Source organism: Saccopteryx bilineata, chromosome 2, assembly GCF_036850765.1.
Source record: "Saccopteryx bilineata isolate mSacBil1 chromosome 2, mSacBil1_pri_phased_curated, whole genome shotgun sequence".
NCBI classification, from domain to species: Eukaryota; Metazoa; Chordata; class Mammalia; order Chiroptera; family Emballonuridae; genus Saccopteryx; species Saccopteryx bilineata.
This window is the reverse complement of record NC_089491.1, coordinates 157259793-157275414: the sequence shown is the minus strand read 5'-3', so window position 1 is coordinate 157275414 and position 15622 is coordinate 157259793. Positions and strand designations below refer to the sequence as shown.

General features: G+C 42.2%; 1 protein-coding gene and 1 long non-coding RNA gene across 2 annotated transcripts in view; one reads left to right on the top strand and one right to left on the bottom strand.

The window, feature by feature from the left end:
- TPH2 (tryptophan hydroxylase 2) overlaps window positions 1-15622 on the bottom strand; it is a 150760-nt gene that overhangs the window by 122906 nt on the left and 12232 nt on the right. Inside the window, exon 5 of the mRNA XM_066258260.1 lies at window positions 15369-15436. Within this exon, the coding sequence (XP_066114357.1) occupies window positions 15369-15436 (68 nt within the window). The remainder of the gene's footprint in view (window positions 1-15368; window positions 15437-15622) is intronic.
- The window catches only part of LOC136324837 (uncharacterized), a 457224-nt gene continuing 445225 nt past the window's right edge, over window positions 3624-15622 (top strand). The window contains exon 1 of the long non-coding RNA XR_010729148.1: window positions 3624-3687. This is a non-coding gene — a long non-coding RNA (uncharacterized lncRNA). The remainder of the gene's footprint in view (window positions 3688-15622) is intronic.

Here is a 15622-nt window from a genome sequence, read left to right as displayed (position 1 = left end):
CTTACTCTTTTTTAACGTTCATCTGTGCAACAGCATATTCTAAGCACCTTTAGTAATGTTCATTCCATCCATAGGTGAAAAAAATTGCAAGTGAGGATGCCAATCAAGAAGCAATAAGGAAATATCTTAAATAATAATTTTATTGTTTTTTGTCAGTATGATTTAATATTTTTTCATTAATATTTTAAAACTCTCATAATCTAGTTTTGTGTACTCCTCTTATTGTTCTTATTTAAGTACTAAATGCATGAAACAATAAACTACCTTTTGGTATATCATTTTTCTATACTTAAAATGGTCCTTAGGGCAGAGAACTGGTTGTTAAATTATTTGACTCCCACCACTGAAAGAGCTCTCTGCAGTTCACCCTCTTTCTTCCCATCCAAGGGGGAAAAAAAGAGTATAGGACACTGAAATTGACATTATTCTAACATTATTACAGTCTAATCCTGATTTTAACCTAATTTAATTTTTTGAAAGAAATATTTATCATTTATAAAATTTTCTATTCATTGTTACCAAGCATTTGTGACACTTCTCACAACTGAGGTGCCATAACAGCATGCAAAATGTCAGTCAGTCTTCACGACTGTTACTATAGCCAGTGACCATAATGTCACACAGCACTCTTCTGGCTTGTACCACCATCACAAAATAGTAGCGCCTGAAGCCAGGCATCTCCATAGCAGAGCCTATAGTCAGTGAGTGTTCAACAGGAAGATGGCTTATGTCCCCGAGGCTGGAAAAAAACTGTGGCCACTACAAGCCAGGAAAAAAAAATCTATATATCTATAATATATATATTTATATATAATATATATTATATTATATGTCTATAAGTATATTATATTTTAAGATAGATAGATGATAGATAGATAGATAGATAGATAGATAGATAGATAGATATCTTAAGTGGGGTGTATGGATTCCATTATGGTTACACCAAAAGCAAATGCCATTTTTTTCTATTGATTTCTAAAAGTCTATGAAAAAATTCTAAGCTTCCTACATTTGATAAAATCACCCTTCAGAAATCATACCATAGAGGATACTCAATAAGTTTATAATAAAATACTATCTGTAATGCCCAAGAAAAAGAGAAGAAGTAAAATTTCTAAAAACATCACTCTGCTAAATGTATTCCCTCATTACAATATATGCTCCTTGAAGGCAGGAATTTTTTGTTTTCTTTATTTTTATATCTCTGCCAACCAGAGCAGAACCTGGAATACATAGCTATTCAGTAAATAATGTTTGTTAATTAAGTAAATCAACCAATCAGGCCAAAACAAGCCACAAATTTCAGGGTTGGGGAAAACTGTAATGGTATATCAGACCGTCTGGAAGATGTATATCCCTTTACCTCACCCCTGCGTCATGTGTTTTCATTGCTATGGGAAAGCAACTGGAAGCCTTGGCAGTTTGAGTAAGTTTTCTGGCAGCTTCATTTGTCCTTATGTGTTACATAGTTTACAGGTAAGGGTTTCTTTTTTTCTAATTATCTCAACTCAAGATGCCCTAGGCACTGTCACCCATCACACTTGTCGCCAAAACTTTTACCAGGAAAGAAATCAGCAGAGATAATCCAAAAGACGTAACAGCCAGACTTCGACTACACACAGGCATGGTTCCTTGGCTGGACATCTTAATGAATGAATTCTCAAAGATATTTTCAAAGCCATGGGATATGACAATTGAATGTAATTTTTCAAAAAGGAAACTGACAGGTCACTACAGTGACTTAACAACCAACTGAGTTACACCAAGATTTCAGATCATTCAAGTAGTCTGACATAAATGGCCCAAAAAGGGTTTGTTTGGGGGGAGAGACTGGGCAGCCTGCATCTGCTAAGTTATGCAAGTAAACATCAAGACATAGGACTCATTTTCAGCTGGTCCCCTAGGCCAGTCAGGTAAAGAGCATTTGTGATCACATATTTTATTTGCTTTTGCAAATGAGTTTTGTGCACATGAATTTTCCTAAATGAGTCTATGGGCCCTAAGGAACTTTCTGATGGTAAAAAGCAAAAACGTGAGTTTTTGTTCCCATTGTTGATAATGGTGCTGCCTTTATAAGAGACATAATGAAAATAAACTACTGCAGCCAGAGAGCCTCAGGGAAAGAGGAGACTTAACTCCTGGAAATTATTTGTTTTTATTTATCCTGTGCCCAGGATAGGGCTTCCCACCATTTTCTTACCTCGCAGAAAGCCCTCTTCACACTCAAGAGGAATGCTTTTCTTCTGCCAAAACTACCATGCAATTAAATATCAACAGTAACAACAATGGGTCTAATATCCATTGACTTGTACGTGCTCAACACACACAAGGAAGTGGAACTCAAAGAGGGCAATCCAGAAAAGCGTTCAAATTCTATAGCCGTCAAAAATCTCAGCCACTGGGATGAAGAAACCCAGGCTAGGGTCTGCTAGAGCCCACTTTCAATCCCATACATCTGGCATCTTGACCAGGAGGGATATAATGTTGGTGACAGCTGGGCCCCCACTTCTTCCAGGGATGAACGAGGGAGTTCAGTTACCCTACAGTTCAGGGCCCTAATAATACCATCCACTCATTCGTTCACCCATTTTACTGTAACAACAATGATAATATAATACTGCATGACATGGATTCTGTCATGCTGCTCACCTTCTAGGGTGATTAAATGACTGTTTTTATCCCCATTTTATGGTTGTGGAAACTGAGACTTATAAACATAGTAATCTTCAATTACTATGCTGTAATGATCAATCAGCTAGTAAGTGACAGCGTGGGGACTCAAATTCAGGAAAGCTAGCTCTAGAGATCCCACTTTTAACCAATACACCTCACTGCAAGATACTGAGTACCTAATATGTTTCCTGCTTTGTGTTTGGCCTCTGTTCCCAATGCCTAGTACCTAATAGGTGCTCAGTAGAGTTGGTTTTCTTCCTCTGGGTGTATAGAAATGAATAAAATTTTATTAGTTTCCTGCAGGGCCCAGAATAGGTCTAGACATGACAAAGCAGCTCTCTTTCATATAAATCCATTCACCTCTTGGACAGGACTTGTGGAAGTAATTTTAATCTTTCATGTTCGTGGAAATCATTTTACAGTAAAAAATACTCAAACCTCGTTCCCTATGAAACATGTTAGAATTTGGTGCAACTCTTGGCCTTGTCAGTAATAAATACCCAGCCTGACTGCGTTAATGTTTCTCACAGCGGTGAGGCCACACTATAATCAGACAGCATCCTACTGAGGCTTTCAGGCACATCTAAAAAAAAACCACCAAGCCCCAAAAATGAAAAGGAGAAACCTTTCCCAAATCAATTTTCTCTTTTGTTTTTCTGTGCGACTCTCAGGTTCCCTCCCTTTTCACCATTGAGCTGAACTTCAGCTACCGGGAACATTTGGCATGAAAATGATTCTTCCATAAAGCCTCATGTCTTTTAAATACTTACAAGAACAGTGCATTTCATATACATTGAGAATTCTGTATAAAGGAGAGTAACTTTTTTTTTTTTAATTTTAGAGAGGAGAGAGAGACAGAGAGGGAGAAAGAGAGGAGAGACAGAGAGAGAAGGTGGGGAGGAGTTGGAAGCATCAATTCCCATATGTGCCTTGACCAGGCAAGCCCAGTACAGGGTTTCGAACCAGCGACCTCAGCATTTCCAGGTCAACGCTTTATCCACTGCGCCACCACAGGTCAGGCTTTTAATTTTTTTTTTTTTTTTTTTTTTTTTTGAGGAGAGTAACTTTTTAAAAACCCAAGTCATTTAATTTTGTTGCACTTGTTTTCAACTTGATTGATCCCACATATGTCAAATGGATGTTACTATGCAGATTTTGTTTTTTAAGAAAGTAAAGGTGTGGTCTCTTGGGCAGAGAAAGATACTGAGATTCTACAAAAAAAAAAAAAGGCATTCTGAAAATCCTTAATGTGATCTTCCTTAGAAACTGTTCTAGTCATCTGGGAAATGACCCCAGTACTACAAATATTTGGTTTTGTTGTACTTTTCAATTTACCGCTCCATTTCAGAGAAATTAAAGTATCAACAACTGGTGTTTACGTAGGTGTCACAAAGTACCCAAACAGCCACATATATCTCTGTTTCATTCAAAACCTGGGAAAGCAAATCAATGGAGGATAATGAAATGGGATAAAATTAGCTCAGTCGGGAAGAAAACATATTTGCCTTCTAAGATGCCTCTTCTCAGAAAGACAGAGAAGATAAAAAATTAAAGCTTGGTCCCACAACACAATAGAGCCCACGATTCACCAAGGTGACCACATCTGCCAATGAAACCTTTGAAGAAAATGTCATTAAGAATAAAAACCTGCAACCCCCCTCAGTTTAGTTATTTTTCCCTGTGAAGAAAGCATAACTTCTCCCTTTCATTCTTCGTCTGCCTTCTATTTGTTTTGTTTCCAATTAAGATTCGCCTATCTAAAAATAGGTAATGTAGCATTCAGGTCCCTGTTAGTAATGTATTCCTTTAAGCTACATTCTGAAACCAAACAGGTCCCATAAATCATGCCTCTTCTCGCATGAAATGAGAAATGCTACGGTCAACGGAAATTTCTGTAAAGGTGGAGAGACGGAGCCACCCCAGTTATTTTTCTGCAAGTTGCAATAATTGCAAATGCCTCCCAGGAAAAGCTCAGCCATGGTAATCCAGCAACTCAGACAAAAGCTAAATCATCACAGCCACCTCGGAGAAGGGAAACCCCAATAGGTACAGAAGTGGGGTCAAGAGAAACCTCCTGAGATGTCCTACATAAAATCACAGTAGGCTGGAGAGTGAGAGAAAGACACAAGAACTGTTAACCAGGCCCTGGCTGGTTGGCTCAGTGGTAGAGCATCAGCCTGGCGTGCAGGAGTCCCGAGTTCAATTCCCGGCCAGGGCACACAGGAGAATCGCCCATCTGCTTCTCCACCCCTCCCCCTCTCCTTCCTCTCTGTCTCTCTCTTCCCCTCCCGCAGCCGAGGCTCCATTGGAGCAAAGATGGCCCGGGCACTGGGGGTGGCTCTATGGCCTCTGCCTCAGGCGCTAGAATGGCTCTGGATGCAACAGAGCAGTGCTCCAGATGGGCAGAGCATCGTCCCCTGGTGGGCATGCCGAGTGGATCCCGGTCGGGCGCATACGGGAGTCTGTCTGACTGCCTCCTCGTTTCCAGCTTAAGAAAAATACAAAAAAAAAAAAAAAGAACTGTTAACCAGTTAATAGATGTGGGACCACTCACCAAAGACGGCTCACATTCCTGAATGTTTGTGGGAATTTTTAATTAACTTCCAGGCGTCTACTGCCGACCACTAGATCCCACCTGCCCTAGAACTGCCCTCACGTCACCTTTTCCCACATCACTGATCTGTAGCCAACGTACCTTCTTTCCAAACAACTTACACCTTTCTTCCCCCAAACGGAATGTATGAAAGCGCCCATCAGCTCCAGGACAGGGGACATGCTGCCTGCCCCACAGTGCCCGGCTGCTGGTGGCTTAGACTGCATGCCCCAGCACCTGGTCCTTCCTGCTAGAACACGGCTCAATAAACCTTTCTTTCAGAAAACTCTTCAATTGTGAAAGTTTCTTTTTTTAATTTATTTATTGATTTGAGAGAGAGAGAGGGAGATCAATTTGTTGTTCCACTTATTTATACATTTATTGGTTCATTCTGGCATGTGCCCTGACCACGGATCAAACCTGCAACCTTGGCACATGGGGACTATGCTCTAACAAACTGAGCTATCCCACCCACCAGGGCAACTGTGATAGGTTTTTTTAACATTGGGCATCAGGAGGTAAGAGGCAGAGCAGCAAACAGCTCTACCCTATATCTGCCAAACACTTCTCCTGGAGGGAGCCTATATTTGTCTCTGATCATCCATCTCCTTCCTTTTCTTTGTAAACCAATCACTGACTCCTGCTGAGCTATCTAGCAAGAAAGAGGAAACTAAGACCTGAGAAGTGAGCCGCTGGCCCTGACTAAACAGTTGGTTAGGGCCTCGTCCGTCCGGAGACACAAAAGTTGTGGGTTTGATCCTCAGTCAGGGCAGATACAGAAACAGATCAATGTTTCTTTTGTCTCCCTTCCTTTCTCTCTAAAATCTATTTTTTTAATTAGAAGCCCAAGACCTTTATTCCAAGGCACATCCATTCCATAATTTAAAATGCATGGCATATTACTGACCCTCAGTCCCAGAAGGCTTCATTTTGACAACATGTGGTATTGGGGGCCCTTCTCTGTGTTGATGGGAAGAAGAGGTTAGCATCTCATCACCATTCCATGTGGGATGAGAGGTTTCTCTGTCTCTAATGGAGCTGAGTAGAATATTCACAAGCTCACCCAAATTGGCTGTGCCTGCTGGGCTGCTGATTGCACTTTTCAAATACACTAGCCTCCATTTGGGGCTGTTTTGTTTTAGAGTCTGTTTAGCTGTATACCTACCCTCTGAGCAAATGAATCTCAAAGGGTGTAATTTTGTAAATCAAAAAAATCAAGAAATAAATAGGCTAGCAACTAGAAAAAGCCAGAGAAAGACAAATTTCTAGCAATTGTTTTTCAAGCCTCAGCCCAGCTGTGTTTATTTCCATCCGTAATCTGCCCCACGGGGGCCAGACTTCCAGCAGGAGCAGGACCCTGGCTTGAGGGTGGAGGGCACAGGGACTGCCCAAGGGGAGGCGGGCGCTGCCAGGCGGGCCAGGTAGGAGTCCTGAGTGCTCTGCAAGGGACCACTCACAACCTCCCAGACAGGGCTGGTTTGAGTCCTGGCTCCATAAAACCTTAAGTGCATTAAATACATAAAAGAATTATGCATTTCAAATATGCTGAGAATTCTGTAAAAAGAATGACTTTTAAAAATTCCAAGTCACTTATTTAGTTGTGTCACTGTTATTTTCAACTTGTGTGTGAAAACACCTATGGCCAGTGGGAGTATAACAGCCACTTTCAAGCGAAAAGAAAGGAAGAAAGAAAGAAAAGAAAAGATGTGGCTTTTTGAGCTAAGGAGATATTTAGCTTCTATCAAAGAAGCACACTGCAAATCCCTGACAGTGATCTTATTGAGAAACTATTCTGGTCAGCTGGGAAGTTAACCCAGGACAACAAATATTTGCTTTTGTTCTACTGTTCAGTTTACTGCTCATTTCAGAGAAATTAAAGTATTAACAACTGGTGTTTATGTAGGTGACACAATCAGCCATGCCGCCTGTAGTAAGTCTCTTAATGGCTCTGAACCTCAGTTTTCTCCCCTTCATAATGAGTACAATAACACCACCTGTCTCCACGGCTTATTGTGAGGATAAATGAGAGAATATGAGCAATGTGTTTAACATGGTGTCCAGCACATGCCAGAATTTAACAAAAGGAAGCTGAAGCTGCCCACATAAGAGGTCCGGCTAAGTAAGAGATCCTCTTATGGTGAGAATCAGCCATTCAGGGGTGCTTGCAATGCAGCCCAGCTCCAAGCTGTACCTGCTAATGCTGGCTGCAACTCTCTGACCCGAGAAGGTTTCACAGAAGTCACTTTTCCAGATTAAAGAAGCAAGCTGTGTGCATGTTTTACACACACACACACACACACACACACACACACACACATTTTTTGAAAAGCCCTTTAACCCAGCCCACCATGGAGCCAAAAATTCCTTAATTCACACACGTCCTTTAGCAATTTTAGCCTGACCAGGCAGTGGTGCAGTGGATAGACCGTTAACCTAGGACACTGAGGACCCAAGTTCAAAACCCTGAGGTCACTGGCTTGAGCCTAAAGTTCACAGGCTTGAAGCCCAACATCATTGGCTTGAGCAAGGGGTCACTGTCTTGGTTGGAGGACAAGACATTAGTCAGGCACGTATGAGAAAGCAATCAATGAACAACTAAGGTGCCACAACTATGAGCTGATGCTTCTCATCTCTCTCCCTTCCTGTCTGTCCCTGTCTCTTTCTATATATATATCTCTCTCTCACTTGCTCACTAAAAAAAAAAAAAAAAAAAAAAAAAAGTCCATTTTAAATGAGCTTATGAAATCAAGGAACCATTAGCAATGTAGCACATGATGATAATAATCACATTATCACAGAATCAACCCCAGTTTGTACCAGTCAGCATCTAGGCTCTGGAATCATTGCTGATCCTGCCAATGATACAAGGTAGATACTGTGCCTGTTTTAAGATGAGTGTGCTAAGACTAGGAGAGACTAGGCCAGTGCTCAGGGCCACAGGGCTTGTAAGTGGAGCAGGAATTCCAATCCTGTTCTGTCAAGCTCCAGCACCTATACATCCGGCCACATATTCTGCTACACTGCGCCACCCTGCTTTCCGTAGACCGGCTCTATAGACAGTGCATGAACATCGTGGTAGGGCACTTAGGGAGGGTCTGAAGGAGTAATACTAAGCATCAGTTAAATGTAGGAGTTAGCCAATTTCTAAGACAGACCCCAGTGAACCTCGCTTTCTGGTATTCATGCACAGCTATAATTCCTTCAGACAACGTATCAGGGTTGGACTACAAAACCAATAAAATTCATCAGGAGTGACAGTTTGTAACTTTTGAGGTTAAGTGGATTTTACCTTGTTTTCTATGGATTATTTGATTTGAGGAAAGCCAGGTTATATCTTGAGGGCACTCAGGAAGACCAATGGACAGGCCAACGTTGTGAGAAACTGTGGCCTCCTGCCACCAGCCCTGTGAGTGACCATGTTGGAAACATATCTTCCAGCCCAGTCAAGCTTTCACGTGACCACTTCCCTAGTCAACATTTGGACTGCAGCCTCGTACGAAACCCTGACCCAGAACCATCCAGCTAAGCCTGACCTTAATTCCTGACCCAAGAAACTTTGTGAGATAATAAATGTTTGTTGTTCTAAACTGCTCGAGTTTGGGGTAATTTGTTATGTAGCAATAACTAATTCAATGTAAAAATCAAACAAAATTCAAGGCTTAAAGAAAGTCTTGTCCAAGGCAGTTGGAGAAGGGTATTAACCAAAAGATAATAAAAAGATTTGGAGCATGATGATAGATAAAAAGGAGAAATCAATTGAAGTCAGAACACTAATGTTATAAAAATATTAGCAAATCTTAAATGGCACTTCCTATATAGCGTGCTAAGTGTTATTAACATATTAGCTCATTTAATCCTTATAATAATCCGATAAAGTAGTAGTATAGTTATCCCCATTGTACAGATAAGGAAACTGAGGCAAGGAACACATATAACTCACAGAGGTCCCTCCAAAGGTGAGTGGTAAGGCTAGAATTCACCTCAGGTAGTCCAGCTCTAACATCCACAACTCTTAACCACTCCACACACTGCCTCTCAGATTAAAAGAGAAACTGGAAAAAGCAACTGAGGCCCTACAAGCAGGTCAGGGGTCTGAGTAAACCCCAGGCTTTAGGTCTAGAGTTGTTGATTATTGTTTTGACAAAGACAATGGTAAAGTACATTGTACAGCAATGCTCTATTGATTTCATTTAATCTTTAAAATACTCCCAAGGGAGAGGAAGAGAGGTACTATTATCTTTATTTTACAGAGAAGAAAACTGAGGTTGAAAGATGTTAAGGAGCCACTTGTATCCCTAAATTCAACATTAAATTAGTGTTCTTGGCATATTAGGGAATTTTCCGACATTAATTGCAACAAATTATGACATGTTGCAACCCCCTTGTCTACCTTACCCACCAACATTTGCTTTTACTTATTTGCATTTCAGATTCTGTGGACTGAAAAATATAAATCAGGAAAGCAAAAAGGAAGTGGCCCCATGAGAAGAACATGAGATTCATGTACCACCTTAATTTCAACCAGGAGAAACTACATTCATAACAAAACACAATCACGGTAATATTCAAAATCAATTTAAGCAAACCAGAGTGGCATATTAAAGTCAGAGCTCGGGGCCTCTTTCCAAGAGAGCAAGATGGATTGAAATAACTACCACCACCCCCTCTGCAAATATAATTAAATTAAATATGCATGCATATTGTTGAGGAATAATCATTATAATAGCCCCCAAAGAAAAATTTGTTTATTTCTAGTCACTTGAAAAAATGTATTACTAATTTTTCCCCAACAATATAGCAACTGTGAAACCCACAGAAATGCAGGAAAGCTCATGCCAAGGTTAAAATATGAAGGTACCAACAACAGAAAACTAGAGAGTATCAGACAAACCTTAGAGCTACGACATCACAGTCACCATGGCCTCCTCCTCGTGCCATCCGCCCCCACCCCATCCCACACACGTCCATTGCCAAGGACTGCAAATCTATGTGTGATTGACACGATCGAATCACGGGGTGCTTCTTTTTTTGTTTATACTAGAATTTATTTTACTTGCGTTGGGGAGGTCAGGCTGTGAGCCGCATTCCTCACACGTGATTTTAAAACAGTGCCCTCTCAATCCAGAGCCTCCATTCTCAGGTCTTCTATGAAGAATGATATTTCCACTAATGAATGTTTCCTCTGCTGTTGCTGGTGAGGCAATTAGGTCTTCCTGACACTCATAACCACAAAGTGCAGGCATGATTGCAGGCGGCAGTGGGCCTCTGGGCAATCAATCATGTTTCTCGGAAGCGCTGTCAATCAGAAACTCACCTGAGTGGCACCTATCGACAATTCTCACTATGCTGCCAAGTCCCTGTTCCCTCTCCTCTTTCAGGTTCACAGTTATACAGACTTTGAGCCTGCTGAGAGTGGAATTGTTTCATTTTTCTCTGCGTGTGTTGATTCTTCCCCTACTTTATCCTTTCAAGACTATCACAGAAAATATAGTATTCAACACAAATTCCCCAGAGGGCTTCCTGGCTGTGGATTCAATAGATATTATTCTGTATTGCATATCTTTGCCTTCCCCTTCCCTTTAGACACTTCAGATTACATCCTGCCAATCCCAGCGGCAACCCCACACATCTTCACTGCATCTTTGTCTATATTTGTGACCACATACTTGACTTCTCAGTGTCCTGAAAGCCTCAGGGAACTATCACCAGGGAACTGAACTGGTCTCCCAGGTCAAAATGGTCTCAAACTTTATCTCTAACCGATATTTTCAGGGACATGGCATGTCGGCATTTTCCAGGGCCACCCCAATTTTCAATAATCTGCTTCCCAAACCGGTGGTTCAAACTCTGGTTTGGAAATCTATCATGGCACACTGCCAGAAACCACTCCAATGAGTTTATTTTAAGTAATTATTGTATTGACATGGTTTCCTTTGCTCACTCAGAAAGGCATTAATTAGCATTAGAAAAAGACCTATTCAATTAGAAGCTGTAGCTTTATTATTATTGTTCTTGTAAAATAAAAGCAAACCTTACTTACTGCACGGCAAACAGGAGACAGTGACCCAGGCCACTGGGGATTTGCTAGTCCCTGTGCCCTCCCCCACCGGCACCAGAAACAAGCTGGAGTCCCGCCCTCAGCTTGTAACCACACATGTATTTACACACACACACACATACATACATACACATCCCCAAACTTATACCTGTAGAAGCCACAGCAGTGATGACAGGAAGGGCATTAAAAATGACCCTTTTCTCCCTACATTCCACAAGTCCTGGGTTCGTGTTCTCCAGACTTAAGCATTCCTGGTGAGGCACCTTCCTCGTTCTGTCCACACACAAGAAGCCCCCAGGCCACCAGCAATCTCTTACCAGGACTTCAGCAGCTTCACACACACACACACACACACACACACACACACACACACACACACACAGGAATACAATGGCTTTCTAAGAAATCTCTCCATAATGAAGGGTGTTGGTCAGCACAAAAAGCATTAGCATATACCACAGGCTTTAAATGGGAACTGAAGGAGTTTTATTCCAAGAATTGCTGCCAGGGACATTTGAACGACAGTATTTGTTAAGGCGGCAGCAAAAACAATGGTGTTAACACAGCTAAAGAATTAAACAATAGGTCAGCTGGAAAATGAAGACAGTCAGTAAAAAGGGAAAAGGGGGAGGATGGGTTAATAACTGGCAGTTATGATCACAGTCATGAGCCAGGCACTGTACTAAGCACAGCCATGCTTTCTCTTTTATTACCCTTACTGCAGCCCCTGAGGCGGGTCCTAGTGTTAGACACACTTCCCAGATGGAGAGACTGAGGCACCGTGATGCTGCTCACTCAGCTACGAAGCAGTGAAGTCAGGATGCAAGCCTCAGACTGGCTCCAATGGCCGGTTTCTGATCACTTTGTTACGCTGTGTAGTGAGCTGCACTAGCACTGTCCAGGGAGGGGATTTTAATGTCCCTGGACCCCAAAGTCTCTCAGTGAAATACCCTTTGCTTTGACTGTATAATCACAAGATAAACTTCAGGTTCTAATTTGGCCTCTCTGGTGTCATGATGACTGGGAGAGTTTGGGAGCCCTCTGAGAGAAGCCTCTCCCTGTAAAATGACACCTTGCCGGCATCCTGCCCACCTCGGCCTCCTGTGCCCTTGAACCTCAGCATGGCCCTGCTCCATAAACTGGGGCCACATCCTGGAACGCTCTCGCTTCATCCAACTCTCCTTTGTATAAAATCTGTCCTACTTCCAACCTCCAGTTTTTACTTCTGTTTCCCATAAGCCCCATACCTCAATCCCTTCTTTAGCTAAGGGAAAATGGCAAATGCAAACTGAATACTTTGCGAGCCTCGCCCTCCCTCATTTCAACCATGCACTCTTTTCCTCCCCTCTCTGTATGAGCATGTTTCCTTTAAAACCAAAACACTCATGCCTGACCAGGAGGTGGCACAGTGGATTAAGTATTGGCCTTGGATGCCCAAGACCCAGATTCAAAACTCCAAGGTCACCAGCTTGAGCGCAGGCTCACCAACTTGAGCGCAGGGTCACAGGCTTGAGCGTGGAATCATAGACATGACCTCATGGTCACTGGCTTGATCCCAAGTTGCTGGATTGAGCCCAAAGTCGCTGGCTTGAGCAAGGAGTCACTCACTCTGCTGTAGCTCCCTTGTCAAGGCACTTTGAGAAAGCAATCAATAAACAACTAAGGTGCACAACTATAAGTTGACGCTTCTCATCTTTCTCCCTTCCAGTTTGTCCCTGTCGGCCTGTCTGTCTGTCTGTCTCTCTCTCTGTGTCTTGCTAAAAAGTAAATAAGTAAAAATAATAAAACCAAAAGATTCCCCATATCAATGCTTCTTAAAACTGGTTGACTCACATATACTATTAGGGTCATCACAGTATGAACTTGTTTTTGTTCAGTTTTGGGCTCTGTTAAGAAGAAACAAATAACATGTGAGCTAGTTCCTTGATCACTGTGCTAACAAAATCCTTTATATAGCACATACATGCATTTATATATTAAAATATATTATATATAATATTGTTCTTATATATAATATATGACATGTAGCATCTACATATAATATATTTTTATCTACCTTTTATGTAAAGAAAAAGACTGCCAAGCACTGAGCTTTTACCATGTTCCCACAGGTCCCAGATGCTTGTCCTGCCCACACCACATAGATGCTAAGGACCCATCTATGCAGGTAGGTCCTGGTTCCACAGAGAAGGTCTGTGAACCAAGGGGAACTTATATTTAACACTCACAGCCACATATTAAGGCCTGACATGAAAAACTGAGCTTGGGCCATCAGTGCTATTTTGGCAACATGACTAGGAAACATTGGAAGACAGGGTTAGAGAGCAATGTACTGAGGGTCAAAGGGGGCATGAGGTTGGGCTTGAGACAGGACAAGCATCAGCACTCTGACATTGTGGGGGGTAGAAAGTCACAGTAATCTGAAAAGGGTCAAGAAGCTCTGTGGGACCGAGAAGATGAAAATGGAGTAGACACATGTGGAAAAAGCACATGCCAAGTATTCAAGGTTTTCAAGACTGAAAACAGTACAGGAAGAATGAAGGATGCATGTGGCTTAGGAGGAGGAATGGAAGAGAACCAATGCATCATGGGAAATTAGAAATGAGCACATGATGGGCCCAATAAGTGGTGTGATATGAAATCCTCTCTTTTTTGCTTTAAGTAGCTGTGTGTTCTATAAGGAAGGAAGGAAGGAAGGAAGGAAGGAAGGAAGGAAGGAAGGAAGGAAGGAAGGAAGGAAGGAAGGAAGGAAGGACACACTGATACCCTTCTATAATGCATATAATGTCCTAAATTCTCAACAAGGGCAAACTTGCCCCACAGTCAAGTTTCTCACCTAGTCTCAACTACAATAAGAAATAATCTTTCCTGCCAATTACAGATTTATATTTTGCTCTAAAGACAAGATTTATGTGGCTGACTATATACCAAACAAAGTAAAGACAGCATCATAATGCTATAAGTTTTATTAGTGTGAGCAGAATAAACAGAGGCCTAATGTATACTCCATTTTTCTAGACATGGCCTGTAGTCAACACACTACATGATTGTCTGTTGTTACCACTTAAGACCAGACACAATGCACTGTCTTCACCCTAATCCTGAGGTTTTTCAATTTCATCCCAACACTCATGCAGGATTGGGTATGAAACTGTTCCATAAACTCTCCAATTCACAGGAAGTTTCCCCTTCCACATAAAGCAAGCCATTTCTTTTCATTGTGGCTGATTACATGAGCCCTTTCACCATTCTTGCTGAATTCTCTGTTTTCACAGGGGAAGGTAGACATTGAAGGAGGTTACTAAAAAGTCACATCGAAAGTAAAATTAAAATACATTACATAGGCCCTGGCCGGTTGGCTCAGTGGTAGAGCGTCAGCCTGGCGTGCAGAAGTCCCGGGTTCGATTCCCGGCCAGGGCACACAGGAGAAGCGCTCATCTGCTTCTCCACCCCTCCCCCTCTCCTTCCTCTCTGTCTCTCTCTTCCCCTTCAGCAGCCGAGGCTCCATTGGAGCAAAGATGGCCCGGGCGCTGGGGATGGCTCCTTGGCCTCTGCCCCAGGTGCTAGAGTGGCTCTGGTGGCAACAGAGCGACGCCCCGGAGGGGCAGAGCATCGCCCCCTGGTGGGCAGAGCGTCGCCCCCTGGTGGGCGTGCCGGGTGGATCCCGGTCGGGCGCATGCGGGAGTCTGTCTGACTGTCTCTCAGCTTCAGAAAAATACAAAAAAAAAAAAATACATTACATATTCTGGGCCCTGCAGAGTAGACAAACATGGCTCCTTGCCTTAATGGAGCTGTGAACACAATGGTGAAAATGTAGCACTTGACATGTAGCCCACAGGTCTCAGGTCTCATTCTTTTACAATTATACCCAGATGTCAAACATCAGTGTTGGCATTTAAAGCCTACGGAGGGTGAGTGTTTAAAATGGTTCATGTCTGCCTTTGGAAAAGTAGAAATAAAGAAAGGACAAATCTGTTTAACACAGCGTGTGTTTTTTCTAACTAGCCAGCCAGTGGTGGCAATAAAGAGTTATGCAGTACTTACTATTTATAACTCATGGCCAAATCCACAAAATATTTCCTTCTCTGTCGGTAGACATTGTCCTTAAACCCCTTAAACAGAAAAGAGATTGTTATCTAACAGAACGCCAAAAAATTAGCTGCAGAAAGCCTAAAAGAAAATCATCGCAATGTTGAGTAGTCAATTCAAATGCAAGTTTTTGCCCTGGCCAATTGACTCAGTGGTAGAATGTTGGCTCATTGTGTGGATGTCCTGGGTTCAATTCCTAGTCAGGGCAC